The 20,837-nt window shown below is 35.6% G+C and overlaps 1 protein-coding gene across 3 annotated transcripts in view; it reads right to left on the reverse strand.

Moving 5' to 3' along the window:
* Nucleotides 1-20,837, reverse strand: part of Cd2ap (CD2 associated protein) — an 85,362-nt gene that overhangs the window by 8,327 nt on the left and 56,198 nt on the right. For all 3 annotated transcript variants that reach the window (XM_021186459.2, XM_021186460.2, XM_029471066.1), the window contains exons 11-16: nucleotides 20,070-20,132; nucleotides 15,938-16,103; nucleotides 15,455-15,597; nucleotides 8,236-8,348; nucleotides 7,390-7,491; nucleotides 4,430-4,605 (exon numbers count right to left, since the gene is read on the reverse strand). In XM_021186459.2, coding sequence (XP_021042118.1) covers nucleotides 4,430-4,605; nucleotides 7,390-7,491; nucleotides 8,236-8,348; nucleotides 15,455-15,597; nucleotides 15,938-16,103; nucleotides 20,070-20,132 — 763 coding nt within the window. The remainder of the gene's footprint in view (nucleotides 1-4,429; nucleotides 4,606-7,389; nucleotides 7,492-8,235; nucleotides 8,349-15,454; nucleotides 15,598-15,937; nucleotides 16,104-20,069; nucleotides 20,133-20,837) is intronic.

The following is a 20,837-nucleotide window of genomic DNA, read 5'->3' on the forward strand; positions in this document are numbered from 1 at the left end:
AGAGAAAGAGAAAGAGAAAGAGAAAGAGAAAGAGAAAGAGAAAGAGAAAGAGAAAGAGAAAGAGAAAGAGAAAGAGAAAGAGAAAGAGAAAGAGGAGAACAGTGTGTGGTGGTTTGAACAGGAACTGCACCCATAGACTTCTGTGTTTGAATGCTTGATCCATAAGAAGTAGCACTATTAGGAGGTGAAGCCTTGTTGGAGAAAGTGTGCCACTGGGGATGGCCTTTGAGGTCTTATAAGCTCAAGTCTGGCCAATGTGTCACAGTCTCCTGTTGCCTGCAGATCAAGATGTAGAACTCTTAGCCCCTTTTCTGGCACTATGACTACCTGCATGCTGCCATGCTTCCTGCCATGATGATAATGAACCAAACCTCTAAAATTGTAAGCCAGCCCCAATTAAATGTTTTCTTTTATAAGAGTTGCGATGGTCATGCTATCTCTTCACATCATATCTTTTGAACAAAGCAGGGAAGTCTCATATACATGAAATCACAGCAGTTCTGACAGTATGCACGAGATCTGTGCACACTTAAGTTAGTTGCTAAATCCCATTATGAAAAGAGGAGGTAGGCACAAAGTCCCACACCTAGGGATAGATAGGGATTTATTGGCAAATGCCAGCTACTGGAAGAGAGTCCGTTTTCTTTAAGCATTTTAGCCCCTGGTAAGTCAAACACACTCCAGTGAAAGGCCACACATCCCTGGCAATATGGGCAGTACAGAGTGATGGATTTCTAAACAATAAATAAATAAAAGAGAAGACACAAAGTGTGGAAGGGGTGACCTGGGATGAGTTGGAGAATGGCAAATATGATCAAATCACGTATAAAAATTTCAAAGAACCAATTAAAATATTTTTTAAAAAAATCACAAGTGACAAATGTATAAGATACAAAAATTAAATAAATTCAATCAGCTAAGGACAAATAAAGACATAATATATGGCTTTTAAAAGCAGTTCTCCATATTTACTTATCACACAATTTGTAGATAAAACACTCTAGAACTCAAACAAAAGCCAGTTAATTACAAGACAAATTACAATTTATTTGGTAAAATAATTGAACTTCAACTTCCTCTTATTGTTTTCAATTATATATTACATTAAATTTCCCAAATCAAAATATCCCAGTCAATAATCTATATTCCTTACCTCATGCTATAATTTTTAATTTCCCTCTAACCTACGTTTTTTCAGTCATTCTGTATCTATATTCCATATAATTTCTACAGTCATTCTATAAATATATATTATGCAAGCTTAAGAAATTATTTTTTAAAAATATCTACTCTTAGATTTTATTTTCTTTCTTTTTCTATTATTTAGCAAATAAAAAGTACACCCAAAGGTCATGGAGTAAGCTGATACAAATTAGATAAAGGGTAACACTTGCATTTTTTTTAACTTTATAACTGCTATTTGATATTCACATATGTAGGTGTTTTATTGGTTGGTTGTTCTGCAATCAAGAAACTAAGAGAGGATTTATAAACTAATAACATCACTAGATTAATATAGCAAATTTCTAAATTAACATGTATAGTTTTTGCCTTCTCATGTTTCTTAGATAAAGTTTCCTAAACTACAATATACACACCCACACACACATATACATACATACATACATACATACATACATACATACATATATACATGTGTTAAAAAATCTTACATAAGGGGCTGGAAAGGTGGTTCAAACGCTAAAAGCACTAGCTGCTCTTCCAGAAGACAGGAGTTCAGTTCTCAGCATCCACATGATAGTTCACAACTATTTGCATCTCCTGTCCCAGAGGCTCCAATACCCTCTTCTAGCCTCCACAAGTAACATGCAAAACACACACACACGCACGCGCACACACACACACACACACACCTCACATATAATAAAGGAACTGGTATTTAATTCCCAGAACCTATATGGGTGCTCACAAACATCTATAATTCCAGACTGTCTTAAGGTTTCATTGCTGTGAAGAGACAGCATGACCACATGGCAACTCTTATAAAGGAAACATTTAACTAGTTTACAGTCCAGAGGTTTAGTCCATTACCAGCATGACAGGAAACATGGGGGCATACAGGCAGACAGGGTGTTGGAGGACCTGAGAGTTCTACTTCTTGATCCCCAGGCAGCAGAAGGAGACTGTGTGCCACAGTGGGTATAGTTTGAGCACAGAAGACCTCAAAGCCCACCCCCACAGTGACATACTTCCTTCAATAAGGCCACGCTTCCTAATAGTGCCAGTCCCTATGAACCAAGCATTCAAACACAGGAGTCAATGGGGGTCAAATCTGTTCAAACCACTACACAGATGTTGTTCCCTCCTACCTCCTTCCCTCCACCCCTACTCTGCTACCTCTCCCTCACAGAAGGTGGAGAATAACTTTATGGAGTCTGTTCTCTCCTTCCACCATATAGGTCTGGGACACCAAACTTCAGTCATTAGCAACCACATCACTATATCTCCCAAATATATCTAAAAACTGTCTTTTTTCTGGTTTCATATTTTAACTTTACATAAATGGAGTGACACTGTTATGTACATTCTGACTTACCCGTCCATCCTCCCATTTCATAAGCTGACTAGTATTGATTTCTGTGCAATCATTCCTCAGTACAGTGCACACTGTAAATTTCTCAGTTAGCGTACCAGTCTGTACCATCTACTTATTCCCCTGCTATTGCTCTCTGATTTTCCCAGATTGACTTGAGATGTTGAAAGTAATCTTTGGAAAATTTTCTAAACTATGTAAATATGCACAATAATACCTTACTCACTTACCAACAATTTAAGAAACCTACAGGCAATTTATGTATACAACTGCTGCTTCACTAAAAATCCTACATTTGGCTAGGTGTGGTAGCACACACAAGTAATTCCAGCACTTGAGAAATTGAGATAGGAAGATCAAGTTCAAGGTCATAACTAATCTAAGAGTAAAGGGCCAGACTATGCTATGCTCTGTCTCACAGGAGTGCACTTGGTATCAAATGTGTAAAACAACAAACTTTGCAAGTCAGGAGAGTTTCCCAATTGGTGAGTGTATTCAACATTTAAAGAGGAATATATATACAGCTTCTATTAAAAATTTCAAAATAAATCAATCAAAGTACCCAAAAAAGACCTGGCATATAAAATAACAAATCTTGAAATCATAATGTATTCATTAGTAATCTATGATAAATACAGGACATATACATATGGATACATACATGTGTATATATATATATATATATATACACACACTAAAACAGAATATATGTGTGTATAATATATGTATACATATACTGAAAAGGATATGCTGAAAATGCATGCATTTCAGCAGTTATTCTAAATAAAAACTTTGTTCCCAAGTGTTATTTTTTATTTTTAATTTACTTTTATGTTGCTATTTGAAGCAGTCTCACTACATAGCCCTGGGAAAGTCTGAGATTTTTACCTACATATGCCTCTACAGTGTTGAGATTAAAGACATTCATCATACCAGGCCCTACTTTATATTGTTAATACCACTTCTTTTTTAACAGAATCCTAAGATTGGTGGAAATTAAGGAAGAAATAGTTAAATTAAACTCAGGGCATAGGCATGAATTTTTTATCGTATGATATGTATGTCTATAAACCTTTTGGGAAAGGGGGCATATATTTCTGAGATGGGATGCTCATCCTCACTTTAGTTAGACGAGCTGATCTTACATCTGATTTATCCATGGGACTTTGGCAAGATTATGGTTAAAGTATCAATAGATCTGCATACCAATAAAAGGTATGAGGTTGAATGCAGACCCTGACACTGAAAAACTGCAATCATGAGTCGTGAGGTAAATAGGTTTATACACACACACACTTCTTTTAGAGTTAATACTTCGTGTGTCGGGGGGGGGGGGGGGGTATGTCCTACTTTATAACTTTCAGAGCTGTGGACATGGGTAGTTGAGTGCATTAACACCACACTCTGAGCTTGATCCAAAACACTACACAAATAAGAAGAACTTTCAGAGCTAACGGAAAAGTGTGGGGTGCGAGGTTGGGGGGTTGGGAGGCTAGAGATTTCTTGTGGGTTGGAACCCATTCATTTTGTAACCACCTAATGTAAGCCTAACAGAAATAGGGGTCAAAATCCTCTAAGAGTTAAGTATGAGGATCTAGATCATACCCAAAATACCAATGCAATTTTCTCAGTATTTTCAAAACTAATTAGCACCTATGCCTGGCCAGCTCCTACCTTAGTACATACGTACACACAGACCTTCTAGAACTGAGTTACTGGAACAAGTTTCCCCATCAAGGTGTGTGCTGAAAGTGATATAATACAAATGCCATTGAAACATATGCATTCGCATACTTAGGAGAGATTAGGGCTTCAGTTCACAAAGCCTAAAAGTCTATTTTAGGGAACGCTTCGAAGGAATTAAGAGTTACTCACCCATGATCCTTTTTCAGTGCATCTACAATACACAATAATTCAATAATCTGGGCTCTAAGTTCGTCCACGGAATTTTTTTTCCCATCATCTGCTTCTGCTTTAGCTTTGAGTTCTAACGGAGTTAGGAAAGCAGCTGTATTTACTTTAGAAGCACTTGAAGGTGTTGAAAGAGATGGCTGAAAAATATTTTTAAAAATTCTCATTATGTTTGTGTTTACATTTAATATTGTATTTCAATCAGAAGATTGTTTTGTTCTGGTTTTCATTTTTAACACAGGACCACATGTAGACCAGGATGGTTTTTAATTCCAAATCTTCATCTATTAAACTTCTATACTGCCCTCTACCCCCAAGTACTGAGATTACCAATCATACAGTACCAAGGATTAAACCCAGGGCTTTGCATAACAGGGAACCACTCTACTAACTGAGGTACATTCTTGGGTCATAATACTTTTACAGCAGGAATACAAGCAACTAATGCTGTATATACTAAGCATTCCTCATCTAAAGGGCCCCAACCTTAAAATTTCTACCTCAGACTTTGTAATGGGTTTCAAACTGCAGGCATGCTTAACTGCGGGTAAAGAATTACATGAAATAAGTAAATTCTATGTTTAGTCTTGAGTCACAGTCCTAAAATACATATAATTACTTATCTGCAAATTTTCCAAAATTCTGACCTCAAGCATTTTAGAAAAGGGCTATTTAACTCCTGCTTCAAGATAAGTGGGATACACTACAGTAGGTGTGGGATCGCTTACAGCCTGAACTGTGAGTTCTAATCAGAACTTCAAATCAGTGCATCACTCATTGGAGAAACCTGCTGTGGATGGAAATTAAGACACAGACTCCTAACTGACAATGTAGAGAGAATAAGAGACCTTGGAGTACTCAGTCCTAAATGGGATATCTATGTCAAACCCCTTCCCTCACAATTCAGGGATCTAAGCAGAAAAGGAGGCAGAAAGATAATAGGAGCCTCGGGTGATAGATGACTTCAAAGAGTGTATGTACTCAGGACCTGCACAAGCTCAAGCCATGCAAAATCCCAGCTCAGAGAAGGGAAAGTGGGCACACAGTCCCATCCCTGGCAAAGAAGCTGTGTAAATACCAGCAGTTAGGAGAAGGGAAAATCTGTTTTTTGCAATGGAGTGAAGCCAAGTGTGTATCAGACACACTCCAAGGTAGGTACTATGCTCAGATGTAGTTGGCCAACTGAAACGTGACTCCTTGTTTTCTTGTGAGTTGCTTTTGTTAAGAGAGAGAAAATGTAAAGGTGAGTGGGAAGGGGTGTGTGTGTGTGTGTGTGTGTGTGTGTGTGTGTGTGTAGAGTAGGGAAAGGGGAAGAATATGATCAAAATATATTATATGAAATTCTCAAAAGAATAAAAACATTTACAAAAAAAAAAAGATAAATGATAAAACACAGAAATTCCAAAATTCTGACCTTGGAGTTTGGTGTTCACTGCTTGGGGGGGGGGGGGGAATCAATAAAAAAGAAATCTGTAATCTCTACTGGATTTATTTTTTTTAAAGGAAGGAAAATACCCAATGGTTTACCAAATGGATGGTTTGTATAGTGAGGCATCTACAAGTATGTAAGTATGGACATTAAAGTGCTATTTTAATCTTGTTACAAATATCCAAAGCCTCACTTAAAAGGAATTATGAAGAATTTAATTAAGTCCATAGCCTACCCGATGACTGCACTCAAATCTGTCATTTTAGAAAAGTTGCAAGAGACTGCTGACAATATAGAGAATCAGATTAAATATATCTGTTAAACTCAAGAAGTGGCCAAATATTCTAGAATGAAAATGACTAATAAAACAAACCTCAAGTATACTTGTAATTTGTAATAAAACTGTCTTCAATTAAAATTATAACTTTAGAAAAGAAACATCACCATATAATACTTGGGTCCAACTATTCTGCTACTAAGTCCAATACATACTGAAAGCTTCAGAGAGTGCCAAAAACCAAGTAAAGAATGAGTAGACAAGGGCTGGGGAGATGGCTCAGCAGGTAAGAGCACTGACTGCTTTTCCAAAGGTCCTGAGTTCAATTCCCAGCAACCACATAATGGCTCACAACCATCTGTACAGCTACAGTGCACTTACATAGATAAAAATAAATAAATAAATCTTAAAAAAAAAAGAATGAGTGGACAAACCATGACTCCAATCTGCTAACTCTCACAGGTAAGTAGGCTGAAGTTACTTTATGAGAGCAGCTGAGCATGCCTATGGAGATGGAGGCAGGAGGATCAATACACGTTTTCTGAGGGAGTCTGGTCAACATAAGACGGTACAGAGCAGTCAGGGCAACACAGAGAGAACCTATCTCAAAACAAAACAGGCCCCATCCCCAAATTATTTTATGTAAACTAATTCCTGAGTATATGTTTAATAAGGAAATTAAATGGTATAAAAATCAATTTCCTATGCCTTGGAAATATGAAACATATAGCACTCTTTAGAATAAGGTAAGTACTTCTATTCTTTTTTTTATTACATCTTTTCCTCAATTACATTTCCAATGCTATTTTTTTATTACATCTTTTCCTCAATTACATTTCCAATGCTATTTTTTTCTTTTTTTTTTTCTTTTTTTTTAATTACATCTTTTCCTCAATTACATTTCCAATGCTATCCCAAAAGTCCCCCATACCTTCCCCCCTACTTCCCTACCCACCCATTCCCATTTTTTTGGCCCTGGCGTTCCCCAGTACTGGGGCATATAAAGTTTGCATGTCCAATGGGCCTCTCTTTCCAGTGATGGCCGACTAGTACTTCTATTCTTAAGAGCTACAGAAGACAGTGTGTCTTAAGCTTAATAATGCTATTTCAGCAAGAATTACTTTATTTCTTGGCAGAAGAAAGAAAAAATTTTCTAAAAAGACACCTTAAATTTCACATCTTAAAAACTAACCAAATCTTGGGCCACAATAGATCTACCTTTGAAGAGTAGCTTGCATCCTTTTTAAACTCCAAAGGCTTTAGGTTGCCACTATCATCTTCTTTTGGTAGCTTCAAGGTTTTTTCTGGGCTTTGGGTTGGCTAAATGTTAAATATTTAAAAGAAAAAAAAATTAAGACACAGATTTTATAAAAAGAAAACTTTAATCAGCATTTATACAACACAGTCAACATTCCCACCACTTAGCTGCTGCTGTTCCTGCTGTTTACTGCTGTGGACAAGATGTCACATAACATCAGGCTAAACAGCATGTCTGCATATCTGAAAGGAAAAACTAGCTTTCCTCATCAAAATAAAAAGTGTCTCCAATGAGGAAATCTTAAAGCAACATGATGGTCATAAACTGGGTTCATGTTAACAGTGTGTGTGTGTGTGTGTGTGTATGTGTGTGTGTACACATACATACATACATACATACATACATACATACATACATAAACACTGAAGTAGATTTGCATTCCAAACAACAAATAGAAAGCATGGAAAGAAGTTACTAAACTATAAGAACAAATACTATAGAAGAAGGAATTACCAAGAGGTGAGGAAAGGACCTCCTTTCCTGAAGTCTGTACCCACTGCTCACTGACCCTGATGTGCTCTGTGACTGTGGTCTCAAGGCCACAGTCTATTTTCTAATCTGGAAACTTTCAGGCAATATCCTATTGAACTGAGCATACCTCTTTCCCTGCATTTTCTTAAATTAAAAAATAAAAATCATAAAGCTGTCTTCCAGAGTTTTAAAATTGGGTATGGCTCTAAGTCTGTTCATTCTCATCTCAGCACTTTCATTATCTTCTACGTTTTTCTAAAGTAAGGGAAACTCACAGAATGTCCACCGTTGAAGCGGCCAGGCAATCGTCTTCCAGGCATCTTGGGTCTATTAGCAGTGAGATGTAACAAGTTCTCTGAGGAAGCTATGTCATCAAAATTTACATCATCTAGAGAATAAAAATAAGATTACCAACTAAGAGAGTTGTTCCTTATGAAGGGCAAAAAAAAATGTATTTCTGGTTTCTTACTTACACCATGAGTTAATTACAAGCCACACTAAGCTCACAAACTGACCAGTGCTTTATATATGCATTTGGAAAACAACACCCATGCTCTTATTAAAAACAAAAACAAAAGCAAAAACAAAAAAATCAACCTTTCTACCAGATAGAGACCTTTTAACCATGTAAGACCTGTTTTCAATAGAGTCAGGCTCAATAAGAAGTTCTTATAGGAAGAATTCTGTACCATGAACTGCAGTAGAATATAAAGCTACCATTTTAAGTTCTCAAATTTTTAAAAATCTATTTAAACTCTTAATTACAACTTAAGATATTTTTTACATGTATAGCATTTTACACTTCACACTGTGGACTAATATCAAATTTGAAGGCCTGAACTGAATCTGATACCCTGTTGCTTTCCATGTATTCTAAATGTAAAGTAGAATTATGATTTAGTTACATGAACATATAAAGATGTTATAATTAGGACTCAAACAGAACTGAAGACATTATATGAAAATCATAGTTAATGATGCATCTAAGGTAAATCAGACACCACATGTAAATGCTACATAGATCACTAATTTATTTTTTGGCCATCAATCAAAGGCTAGCTAGTTGACCATCAAAGGGTAGTTGACCCTGGACCAATAATTTGTGTTTAACAGCATATAAGACATATACAGTAATTCATACCTCTTAAACAATAGTATATACTGCCTGGCGTTTTCAAGGGTAGCCAGAAAATCTTAAACAAGTGGTTATTACTCCAAAGATCAGATGTCTACTCACAGCACAAAACTCTTTTGTAAATTCCAGATACTGCCATAATCAGTGTAACTTCCTGCAGCTCAGATAACAAACTAGGACTATTAACCATAGCCAAAGTATCTCAGTCTTCTAGGAGACTCATCTTTCTCATTAGCATTTGTCTGACAGTTGTCAAGACTTATCAGACACTTATATGTTCAAATTCAGTGATCTGATGTTTCTTTAGACCTAAACATACTTATCTTTATCAACTTCAGATCTATAGAATTTCTATTTAAGAGATGGTGGGTACATGGTAGAGAGTCATCATTTGGAAATGTGCACTGTATAACTGAAAAGACTGGCTATTAAGTTTTGTGTGTTCTATCCTGGACAAACATCAAAACAGAAGCTATAATTTAAAAACAAAAACAAAACAAAACAAAACAAAAAAACCTTAATTTTCTGATCTTGATAATTATAGACTATAGCAACCACAGAATGGAATAAGTAACATTCATGAATAGAAAATGAATTATATAATCTAAAAGGTTGGTTTAAATGTAAGCATATGTTTATAAATATGTTAAAGAAAATAATTGTTATAAATATATTAAATGATAAATGTGCATTAGTTACCTGTAAAAAGACTCTAAAGAGTAAAATTCTACTATTTTGACAAAGAAATAATTTTCAAATGCATATGTAAGCAACTTGAAGAAAAAAAACAACAAAAAAAAATGTGGAAGAAATTAAAGAAAAATGAAACAGAAAGGGTAAATTTTTTAAATGTAGATTTACAAAGCACAGCATACTCGTGTAAAATGCCTTCATACATCCAATTTAGGGTTACAACACCAAGACAATTTTACATTCTAAAACTCTCTCAGGTTCTCCATTTAAGATATCAGATAAAACAGAATAGTGCACACTTTAGATTTATGATACACCTAAAGCCTTGATATGTGATCTACAATTAGTTAACAACAGATTCACACTATGAAAATGGCATAAAAGGCATCAACTCTATAGTCACATCCGTCACTCTAACAGCCACTTACACTGCTCTATGTTCTGAGGAAGGCGTGGATGCTTTTTTAAAAAGCCAAGCAAAGAAACCAATTTTGGGGGGAAAAATCTGATTTGTAAGGTGGCCAATTTTTGCAGATGTATTATCAAGAGTATTTTAAATTATAATCAAGAAAGGTCTTTGAAAATAAACTTGATTGTATTTTAAAATGGAAAACCAAAAGGGTTAGAATAGACAAACACACACGTACACTTTCAGCAGAGTTACAAAGATGGATGTGCACCACCTACTTATATTGAATATACTACTTTGATTTCTTTTATAAATTGTTATCTTACCAAAATGGAGAAGGGTAGGATAATTTCCTGACACGTAAGAAGGGAGGAAACATGGCAAACAGGCTAGGAAACAAAATCTGGAAAGAAAAGTCAAGTATAGGAATGTCTAGAAAAAAGACTAAATCAAAAAAATTATTTTACAAAGCAGGAGAAAAAGAACAGTTGTAGAATGAATAGAAGCATTTCAATGTCTAGTAACTGCAGGCCATCTCAACTTACACAAACCCTGTACTATTAGATAGATCTGACTTACTCCTTTGTCTTTCAAAAGAAAAGATTTTAATTACTATCAATTTCAATATACATTAAGATTTTTAAGCCATATTATGTTACTCACTGAACCACACGAAGACAGTTTCTAAAAGGACAGCTTATTATTTTAAGAGGCCATGGGCACCGATCAATTTCTAACATCTCATAAGACAGCTGTAACTAAAATTCCACCATTGCTTAGTGAAGTTCTAGTGTTTGGTGCATTATAGTGATAAAGGTGATTTTAATTTTATGATACTGTAAAATAAAAATATCCCCAAAAGCAAATGGTATATTTAAATAATTCACTATAAATTTGACTCAATGCAATCTCTGAGATCTCTCATTGTATGTCTGTCTGTCTGATTGTATGTATGTATGTATGTATGTATGAGACACTAATGCCTAATGTTAACTCCATGATCTAGACAAAAGAATCAGTACTAGGAATAACAACACCGTTTTGATTTGGTTTGGATACAAATCTCACTGTATATGTTTACTACTTAATAATAGCCTTATTTGAAAAGTTCCATAATAAATTCTTCCTGAAAAAAATACTTGATTATTAAAAATAATTCAAAGAAAAGTAAATAAACTATGATGGTAAGAGAAAGTATAATTCAACAATATCACGGATGCCTTGGAATCTCATATATATATAAAACAAAGATTTACTTGTAATCTTAAAAGAATTTATCACAGAGGAAGAAAAAAATCAAAAGAGATAATATGCTTATATCAAAGCACACTTCATCTGAACTTCTCAATGTAACTATAATGCTACTAGTACATTTTCTATCTACTATTCTAAAACTAATTTTAAAAATATTTTTGCTGGTAGAAGAGTTATTTTAGAAGTATCTGAATCATTTTAACTTATAATTAATTGGTAATGGCAATGAGATTTTTATTAAGATTTATTTTTATTTCATTTTATTTTATTTATTTAAAATTAATTTTTGATGAAGCATTTGAGAAAGGGAAAGAAACTGAAGCTGGTTCCCAACAGCACTGCTACATATGAACGTACTGGTCAGGGAACTGAAATTACTTCATGTCATTAAATTAAAAAGAAACTCAAATGAATATTCTAGGAATGACTTTTTTTTTAAGCATCCATATTTCCATATATACATCACTGTTTATTTGTAGCTCTATATATAAATAGGAAATTATTTGTGAGAATAAGGTAAAGAAATCAAGTCTTTCATGGGTCAAAGCAGAAACAGTGTGAGATTGATTAGAAGCTGCAGACGGGCTGAAGAACAAAACATTCACAGTAACTTCCACATCCCATGTTCCAGGAGGACAGAGATAAACATGGTCATCTGGTCACAAGTTAAGCAAGAAAAATGATCTGAGGAATAAATCTGCTTACAACTCAGCTACTAACCAAAACCCCAGTTACCAGCGAAGTCAGTGTGGTTTCTACCATACTATTTCACGTTACATTATTTAAAAGACAATGCAACTATCAGTACGAGGGATTTGTCTGTTTTACATTTTCTTCTTTTAAAAGATATATGTTTTATTTTTAATTCCATGAATGTGTCTGTGTGTAGGTTATGCCCACGTGAATAGAAGTACTCAGAAGAGGGTTTGCTATCCCCAGGACTTGGGGGTTAGCAGCAGTTGTGAGCTGTCCCATGTGGGTGCTGTGAACTAAACTCACAGTTCTGCAAGAGCAATGCTCTCTCTTCAGCACCCAGCCATCGCTCCAGCCCTGGTTTACATTTTCTGATACTTACAAACTGCTCTGCCCTAATATTAGATCTCAAGTTGTACTCAACCCAAAACTCACAGAAGAGGTAGAAAACTTCTATAAGGACAGATTGAAATGTCCAAAATTGAAAATTCATCAAAATTCAAGCATTTGAGTGGCAACATGACTACCAGTGGAAAATTGCACAGCTGGCCTCAAGGTACACAAGTAGCTGGCAAGGTGAAAACAAATGTGCACAAATTAAGGAAATATATGTCAAAGTCACACATACAGACTAATTTTGTTTGATATGATATTTATAAGAGAACCTATTTGCTGCCATCAATGAGACCTTTTATCCTAGCAAAGAAGCTATGTCTAGAATACTGCTAAGGATGCAACGGCTGTTCAGTAAAGTATTTTTACTTAATTCCCAAAATTGATAATTACTGAAGACAGAGCATAAATGTGGCACACCACCAAAGTTAGCCAAGTTAAGTGAAAAGAACCAAGAACAGTTGCTTACAAGTTTACTGCTGATTTCCTGCCGTGTGGCACTTTCAGTATCTCTAAACCACCGTTTCCTTATTAAAGAAAACAACCTTAAGCCAAAAACTGCAACTTTCCCAGCTCTGTTCTACAAGGCCCTTCTATTATATGAAGAGTAAGCAACCACTATTGATATGAAACATTGTTGTCTTTAACTTTCCAACCACGAGTTTAAAAATTGTTAAACAAACTGTTTCTACTACAAATCTTAAAAGACTGTTGGTGAGTGTATAGAAAACTTGAGGGCTTGGAAGGCGGCTCTGCAGTTAAGAGCTTGAACAGCATTCTGGAAGCAAAGGCAGGTGGACCTCTGTAAGGTCAAGGCCAGCTTGGTTGACATAGCAAGTTATGAGATAGCCAGAGCTATAAAGAGAGACCTTATCTTAATCAACAAAATAGAGTACACCCTTCTCTTAGAGAGAATCCAAGATTAGTCTCCAGCAACCACATGAGATGGCTCACAAACCACCTATAACCTCGGCTCCATGGGAATCCTGTATCTATGCCCTCCAAAGAAACCTGAATTTACATATATACCGACAGAGACACACATACAGACATGTAATTGGGGGGGGGGGGGACTTTCTTTTAAAAATCAAAAGTTTATTTCATCTAAAGTGTTTTAAAACGTCTACTACTTTAAAACCAAATAGAGTGATACAAAGTAATATAAAAACAAACTTCAATTCCCAAAGGAACACAACCAAATTTTGTGATAAAGATCACAAAAATTGGAAAAATTTGAAAGATAATCCCAACAGATGTTTACTTAAAGCATTAAATTCACATAAATAACCAAGTTTTCATCAATTATTACTTTTGAAAACACGCTGCTGGTTACATTATGAGTACATATAAAAACATAAGCTATGAGAAGCCTATCATTTTACTACTAATGTCTGCAAAAATGGATATTTTAGATCATTTTTCATTTATTATTTAATAGTAAATAAGATCAATTTTAACAAATGAGATACAAAGAGTATATATATATATATACATATATATATATATATATATATATATATATGTGTGAACCTTTTTAAACTATAGTTTGATTACAATTCTCAAATATTGGTACTGAATGTAGCACCATCTAGAGAAGGGTGGATCCAAATATGACAAAGGGATTTATAAAACATTAAAATCAACTGATTAAGAGAACTGAAGATAAAGCCTTTGCATTGATAAATGGAAATGAAACAAGAAAAAACGGGATTATAAAGTATAGTTATTGTTGAAGTTTAAAATGTTAGCCTGAAGCTAAACAGTCCTCTATGGCACTAAGACTTTTGACAGAGCCATCAGAGCACTTTTCTATATGCAAGGACTGTAGCATTCTCCTCATTGGTGATTGAGCGTACTGATGTGTCTGTGGTTAATTCTGTCATCATATAAAGTGGAAGAAACAGCATCTATTTCCTAGGGTTACAATAAAAATAAAAACATATGTAAAAAGTCCTTTAAGAAATGTAAGAAATTAGAAAGAAATGTAAAATTTTATATGAAATAATATCTATTTCCACAAAGTAATGACGCTCTAATATTCTTAAAAGGTAGAACTTAACCAAGATGTCTGTGCTTCTAGCTCTCCACCTTCCCACTATATAGAGAACCAGAAGAATGGACAAACACAAGATGGCCAAAAACAAACAAAAAACAAACCAACAAACTAAATCTAAAGAAACACTATTTGGTAAACGTGAAGCCTACTGATAAAGATATTTTCTTGCAGATAACAGGTTTCTCCAGATAGATTTTTAAGGTTTTTTGGGGGTTTTTTGTTGTTGTTGTTTTTTGAGACAGGGTTTTTCTGTGTAGCCTTGGCTCTCACTTTGTAGACTAGGCTGGTCAGAAATGTGCCTGCCTCTGCCTCCCAAGTGCTGGGATTAAAGGCGTGCGCCACTACCACTCAGAGATTCGTAAGTTTTAAAAACTACTATTACTGCAGGCACTGAAAGTCTATGTCATCCTAGTATTTTTTAAAAAGCAGGTACAGGTTGTAGCCAGAAGAGGGCTTCAGATCCCCTGAAGGAGTTACAGGCAGTTGTGAGCTCATGTGGGTTTAAGGAGGAGCAGCCAGTACTCATTCTTAACCACTGAGCCATCTCTCTAGTTCCTCATTTTCAAATCTTAAAAACCAAAAGATACTCAACTCCAACAAATGGAAAAGATATGGTCATTACATAACAGTCAAGACATAATGAAGTACTAAGCATGTCTGTCAGTCTTACTCATGTTTTGTTTCTCAGTAAGAAATCTCAGCTCAGTCAGGACTGTGTTCTGCCCACCTATCGTCCTCTGGCTACTAAATTTTAAGCCATTTCAACTAGTTGCCATCCTTTACTTCTGCAAGTTGCATACACAAATCTAAGATTCTAAAATCCATCTGAGTTCTTTTTTAATCTTGCTCATTCTGGCTTACCTGTTTCTTTTGAGTTCCTGGCTACAAAGGCATCAAGGTCTACTGATTTTGGTCTAACTGGCAATTGTTCAGGATCTAGCTTTGGTTTTGATACTGGCTCAGTATCAATCTTTGAAGAAATTATAGAAACTTCTCCATTAATTCTGAAATGAGAAAACAAACATGCAGAAATCACTTGGAGGTTAAATAGAACTTTTAAATAATGATGCAATGGCATTAAAGATTGTGTGTAACAGAACACTAATTCCCATCTGTTCTGAAAAACTATGCATAAACATAAGCTAACCCTAAAACTGACCACAACAGAATCAGAAATGTAAAAACTTGCACTCATTTATTCTAAATATATGATTAACACTTACAAAATTAATTAACAAAGAGATAAATGTATGGGAAACAGATATTTAAACTTTGAAAGGTAACAGAGCTCTGTAGGTCAAAGGTAGTTAATTAACGTCGAATTCTAAATTAGGTACGGCTTACTTGGCTGTTGGAGGTGGCGGAGGAACTGGCTTTTCTGGCCGCTTTGGGTACACTGTTCCAGGAGACCTCAGTAAGTTATTGGCTTTGGTGGGTGGAGTGGGCTTTTTGGGTGGGACTTGAGGAGCAGCTGGTTTAGAAGGTTTCTGATCTAGCAGTGATTTTTCATCTGATGATTAAAAAAATATTTAATAATAATCAAAACTTGTTTAGGTTTGTTTTTCTTATTACCAGCTGGGAAAACGAGAGGCAGAGACCAATATTAACCTTCATATTCTATACAAGTACTGTTTGGAGGTTGCACTTTAATGTGTCTAAGAACCTTTTAAAAAATGATCTGGGGAGCCAGAACTCACTAAAAACCTGATTAGAAATAACACATGCTTTTTTAGCTATGCTTCCATTAGTCTTTGCTTGCTATTAGGAGTGATAACACTATTTTATGAAGTGATATTTCTTAATAGTGCAAAAGTACTTAAAGAACTGTATTATGAATAACTGTATGCCACATTCATTAAAAACCAACAAAAAGGCATCAAACACACACATCACACTACATATAGCATATTCACTTCCTTGTGTTTCAGGCACTAAGCACAAACATTAACAGAACATCTGTACACATGCAGTTCAGATCCCTAGTCCAGGAGTGAATGTAACAGTCACAATTAAAAACACAGTAAACTTCGGCCCAGCACTGAACGATTATTTGTCTTTGAGAAAACAGTGTGTATGAAAGTCTAAAAAATTCCCTGCTAAACAGAAACTAGTGAATATTAATCTTGAACCAACAGCAAAACTCTTTTAAAATTGAAAATTTCACAAAAATATACAACATAGGTGCTAGAGAGCTCGCTCAGCAGTTAAGAGCACTGGCTGCTCCTGCAGAGGACCAAGGTTTAGTTCCCAGAAACTACATGATAAAATTCACTGTGACTCCAGGTCCAGGGATCTAACGCCCTCTTCTGGCATCCTTGGGATTAGTCACACAGACCATGCGCGAACACTCGTGCAGGCAAATACTTACAAAATACAGTACACTGCAAGTATTCTACCATGTATATAATTATTCCCTTACGGCTTGTGAAAAACGGCAACCCGATTATCCTTTAAGGTAAAAGTTTGTTTGCTTGCTTGTTTGTTTGTTTTTTTTAAAAAAGGCAAGGTCTTTCTATCTAGTCCTGGCTATCCTGGAACTTACCATGTAGACCAGACTAGACTTGAGCTCACAGAAATCCTCCTGCCTCCCAATGTGCTGGGACTGAAGGTGTGAGCCATCATGCCTGGCTAAAAGTCTATTTTTACATGACCTCAAAAATTTAATAATGTATCAAATACCTATACCACTAGGAGAAAAATACAAAACTTCCTATTTCTGGCCATAATCAAGTAGAACCCTCTATAGCATTTTAACAGATAGCTAAATCTGAATTTCTAGAAAATACTAAAAAATGTTTTACAGAAAATAGCAGGAAGGGGTCTTTGCTTAATTTACCCCTCCTTCTAGCCCTCTCCCTTAAGAATCCTTCTCCTGTCTTAACAAACTACTGTACTCTATTTCGAATCATGTTCCTGATGCGATCCTCTGCCCTGAGACACAGAACTGCATGCTGCCCTGATACTCTGAGCTTTCTCACTGTTCCTCTGACCTCCACATCTAACTTAAAAGGCAGGACTCTCTAACTCCCTATTCCTGGCAGCTGCTGAGATTTACAGCATTCAGGCAAAGCCTCACAGTAATCCAAGTGCTCTCTCTGTGTAGAGCCCTCACTCTGGTTCTCTGCACAACTGAGCATCCTTCATGCCTGTGTCTGCCTTCATCTCGGCAACAGTATCCAGGCCATCTGACTTCCTTCTGCTGCCTGTAAAGTGTCTTTGGAACAGGCTAAAGAAGCTAAACAAAACTCTAAACAAGTCATAGTTTTAAATATAAAGAAAAAAAACATACAATCCTACAATATAATATCCCTATAGTATAAAACAGGAAAGACAGAAACAGAAATGGCCTTGAGTATGATGGTAACTTGAACCCATGGTGAAAGGAGAGAATCAACTTCCACAAGTTGTCCTCCAATCACATACATACCCCTAGCACTGACACACAAATCATATACACGCATATTAATCCATTTCTTAAAAAAAATTCCAGAAAAAAGAAAATAAAATTCTGTTCTACAAGAAATATAAGCACCTACACAATGGAAAAGGTGTTTGTAAAAACCACGTGTGATGAAAGGCAGCTACTCAAAATAAACAAAGAACTCTTAAACTTAATTAAAAAAAAAAAAAACAGCCGGGCGGTGGTGGCACACGCCTTTAATCCCAGCACTTGGGGGGCAGAGGTAGGCGAATTTCTGAGTTCAAGGCCAGCCTGGTCTACAAAGTGAGTTCCAGGACAGCCAGGACTACACAGAGAAACCCTGTCTCGAAACAAACAAACAAACACCAGACAAAGATCTAACATACAATTCACCAAACATATAGTTGACAAGTACATGAAAAGATGTTCAATATCAGATGTCATTAGGAAAGTGAAAAACACGAGACAGCATCACCCAACTCCCAGAATACAAATCCAAAACAAAGAAAACATTACATGCTGCCAAGGACACAAAACAATCTTTCACTACTGGTAGAAATACAACATTGTGTAGCTACTTTGGGAATAGTTTGGCAGTTGCTTACAAGAGGAAACACTCTTACCAAATGATCCAGTGATCACTGGTATTTATTTCATCCTTGGTATTTATTCTTGGTATTTATTTAAATGAACTAAAATGTACATTCACACAAAAATCTACATACATGTTAACATCAGCTTTACTGACACTGCAAAAACTTAAAACCAACCAAAATATTCCTTACTGAGTATGATACACACAATGAAACAGTAATAAAAGCATTTAATGAGGTGCCAGGTCATAAGAACACAGGTAGATTTTTATATACATAATAAATGAAAGAAGGCAATAAAAATGACTACATACTATGAATAATTGGAAATGTAAAAATATAGAAACAGGTGAGAAAAAAGTAACTCCCAAAGGTTAGGAAAAGGGAAACCAGAGATTGCAGCGGACATCCAGGACAAACTAACTACTCTGATGGCACAATGGTGGATACACAGCACTACATATTTGTCCACCCAACAGAATGTACAACATATAGCAAACTGAACAGTATGAACTCTTGAAGATAATAGCATGTCAGTTATAAATATTACCACCAGTCATAACCAATACACTTCTCAGATGCAGAATGTTTGAGGAGACTGCCTACAGGGGGAAGAAGGTATATAAGAGAACTTATACTTTTGGTTTGTTATCCTTTCTTCTCATTATTTCTGAGTACGTGTGTGCATGATAGCGGGTCACACATGCCACAGTACATGTATGGAGGTCATAGGACAACCGTGATGCAGGCTCCAGAAACCAAACTCAGATCATCAGGCTTGTGCAGCAATGCACTTTTACCTGTTGAGTCAATCTTGCTAGCCCTTGGCTCAACTTTCTATCACAAAAAAATTAAATACAGGAAAAAAGGGGTGGACAGGGGAGAAGGGAGGTAGGGAGAGAGGAAACTCACCGAAGTCACAATAATTCAGGCAAGAGACAGACAAGAGGCTACGCGCTCAACATGGCACAGAAATAAAACCGTCCTGAAGCAAAACTCAAAGTTCTGCCAACCTATTATATATATATATATATTTTTAAAGTCTTACTTTCCTAAACTTAACAATATAAAATATTGACAAAATAAGTGGTTTCTTAGAAAAAATTTCCAAGTTCATATGCAATGAGATTAAAGAATACCTAGTAATCACCATAGTTAAATTCTAAAGGATTTTCAAAATTTTCTCCAAATCACTATAAAAATAACAGGTCCATTATCTAGTACAATAAATACTCCATCTTACTGAAGGATTCATTTAACCCTAACCCTAATCCTAACCCTATTCAGTAAGATTAAAGGTTTAACTTCTTATCAATTTGACACAATACTCATTATTAGAAAACTCTTAGTGGTGCAGAGTAGAAATCAACAAGGACATGAAGAAAGTGTAAATAAATGATCTACTGAGGTGGTCATGTTTCTTTAAAAGATGCTCAAAGAGTAAGAGGGGAGTCGGCCTTACCTTTTTCTTCAGCCTTTAGAGGAAAAGCTTTCTTCTCTGCAGCTAACAGATCAGGCTTTGGAGCTGGGAGGTATGGAAGAAAATGAATACTAACTTTTAAAGATAATATACACAGAAAGAACAAAAACATGGTAATTTCTGGCACTCAAAGAAACACTAGAATTCAAAATAATTCATTCATGTATATTTGGATTAACACCACTAGTGTTCCCTTATTTGGCATATTTATCTTATGAATGCATCTATATATAAGACTTTGTTTTATTTCAGTTGCAAACCATATAACAGGGATGGAATAATTGTAACACACCTGAAATTCTGGCACTCAGGAGGCAGAGGCAGAAGATCCTAAGTTTGAGGCTAACATGAATTATCTAGTTACCTCAAGGTTCACCCTCAGCTACATTATAAAAACCCTGTCCTGAAAAACCAAAAGAAAACAAAAACCCAAAACAAAAAGAAAACAAACACACACACACAAAACCTCTGAAGTGTATTTAGGTATCTAGGAATACTTGCATAAAGTAGCATTTGTTCAAAATAAATACAGGAATAAAAAAGTAGAATATGGGGCCAGATACTGTGGCACACACCTCTAAACCCAGCACTAAGGAGACAATAGCAGGCAGATCTCTCTGAGATAGATCAGCCTAGTCTACACAACAAGTTCAAGACAAGGCAGATCTACAAAGTGAGACCTGAAGAAAGAGAAAGAGAAAGAAAGAAAGAAAGAAAGAAAGAAAGAAAGAAAGAAAGAAAGGAGGGGAG

Source organism: Mus caroli, chromosome 17 (assembly GCF_900094665.2).
Source record: "Mus caroli chromosome 17, CAROLI_EIJ_v1.1, whole genome shotgun sequence".
Classification (NCBI taxonomy): Eukaryota; Metazoa; Chordata; class Mammalia; order Rodentia; family Muridae; genus Mus; species Mus caroli.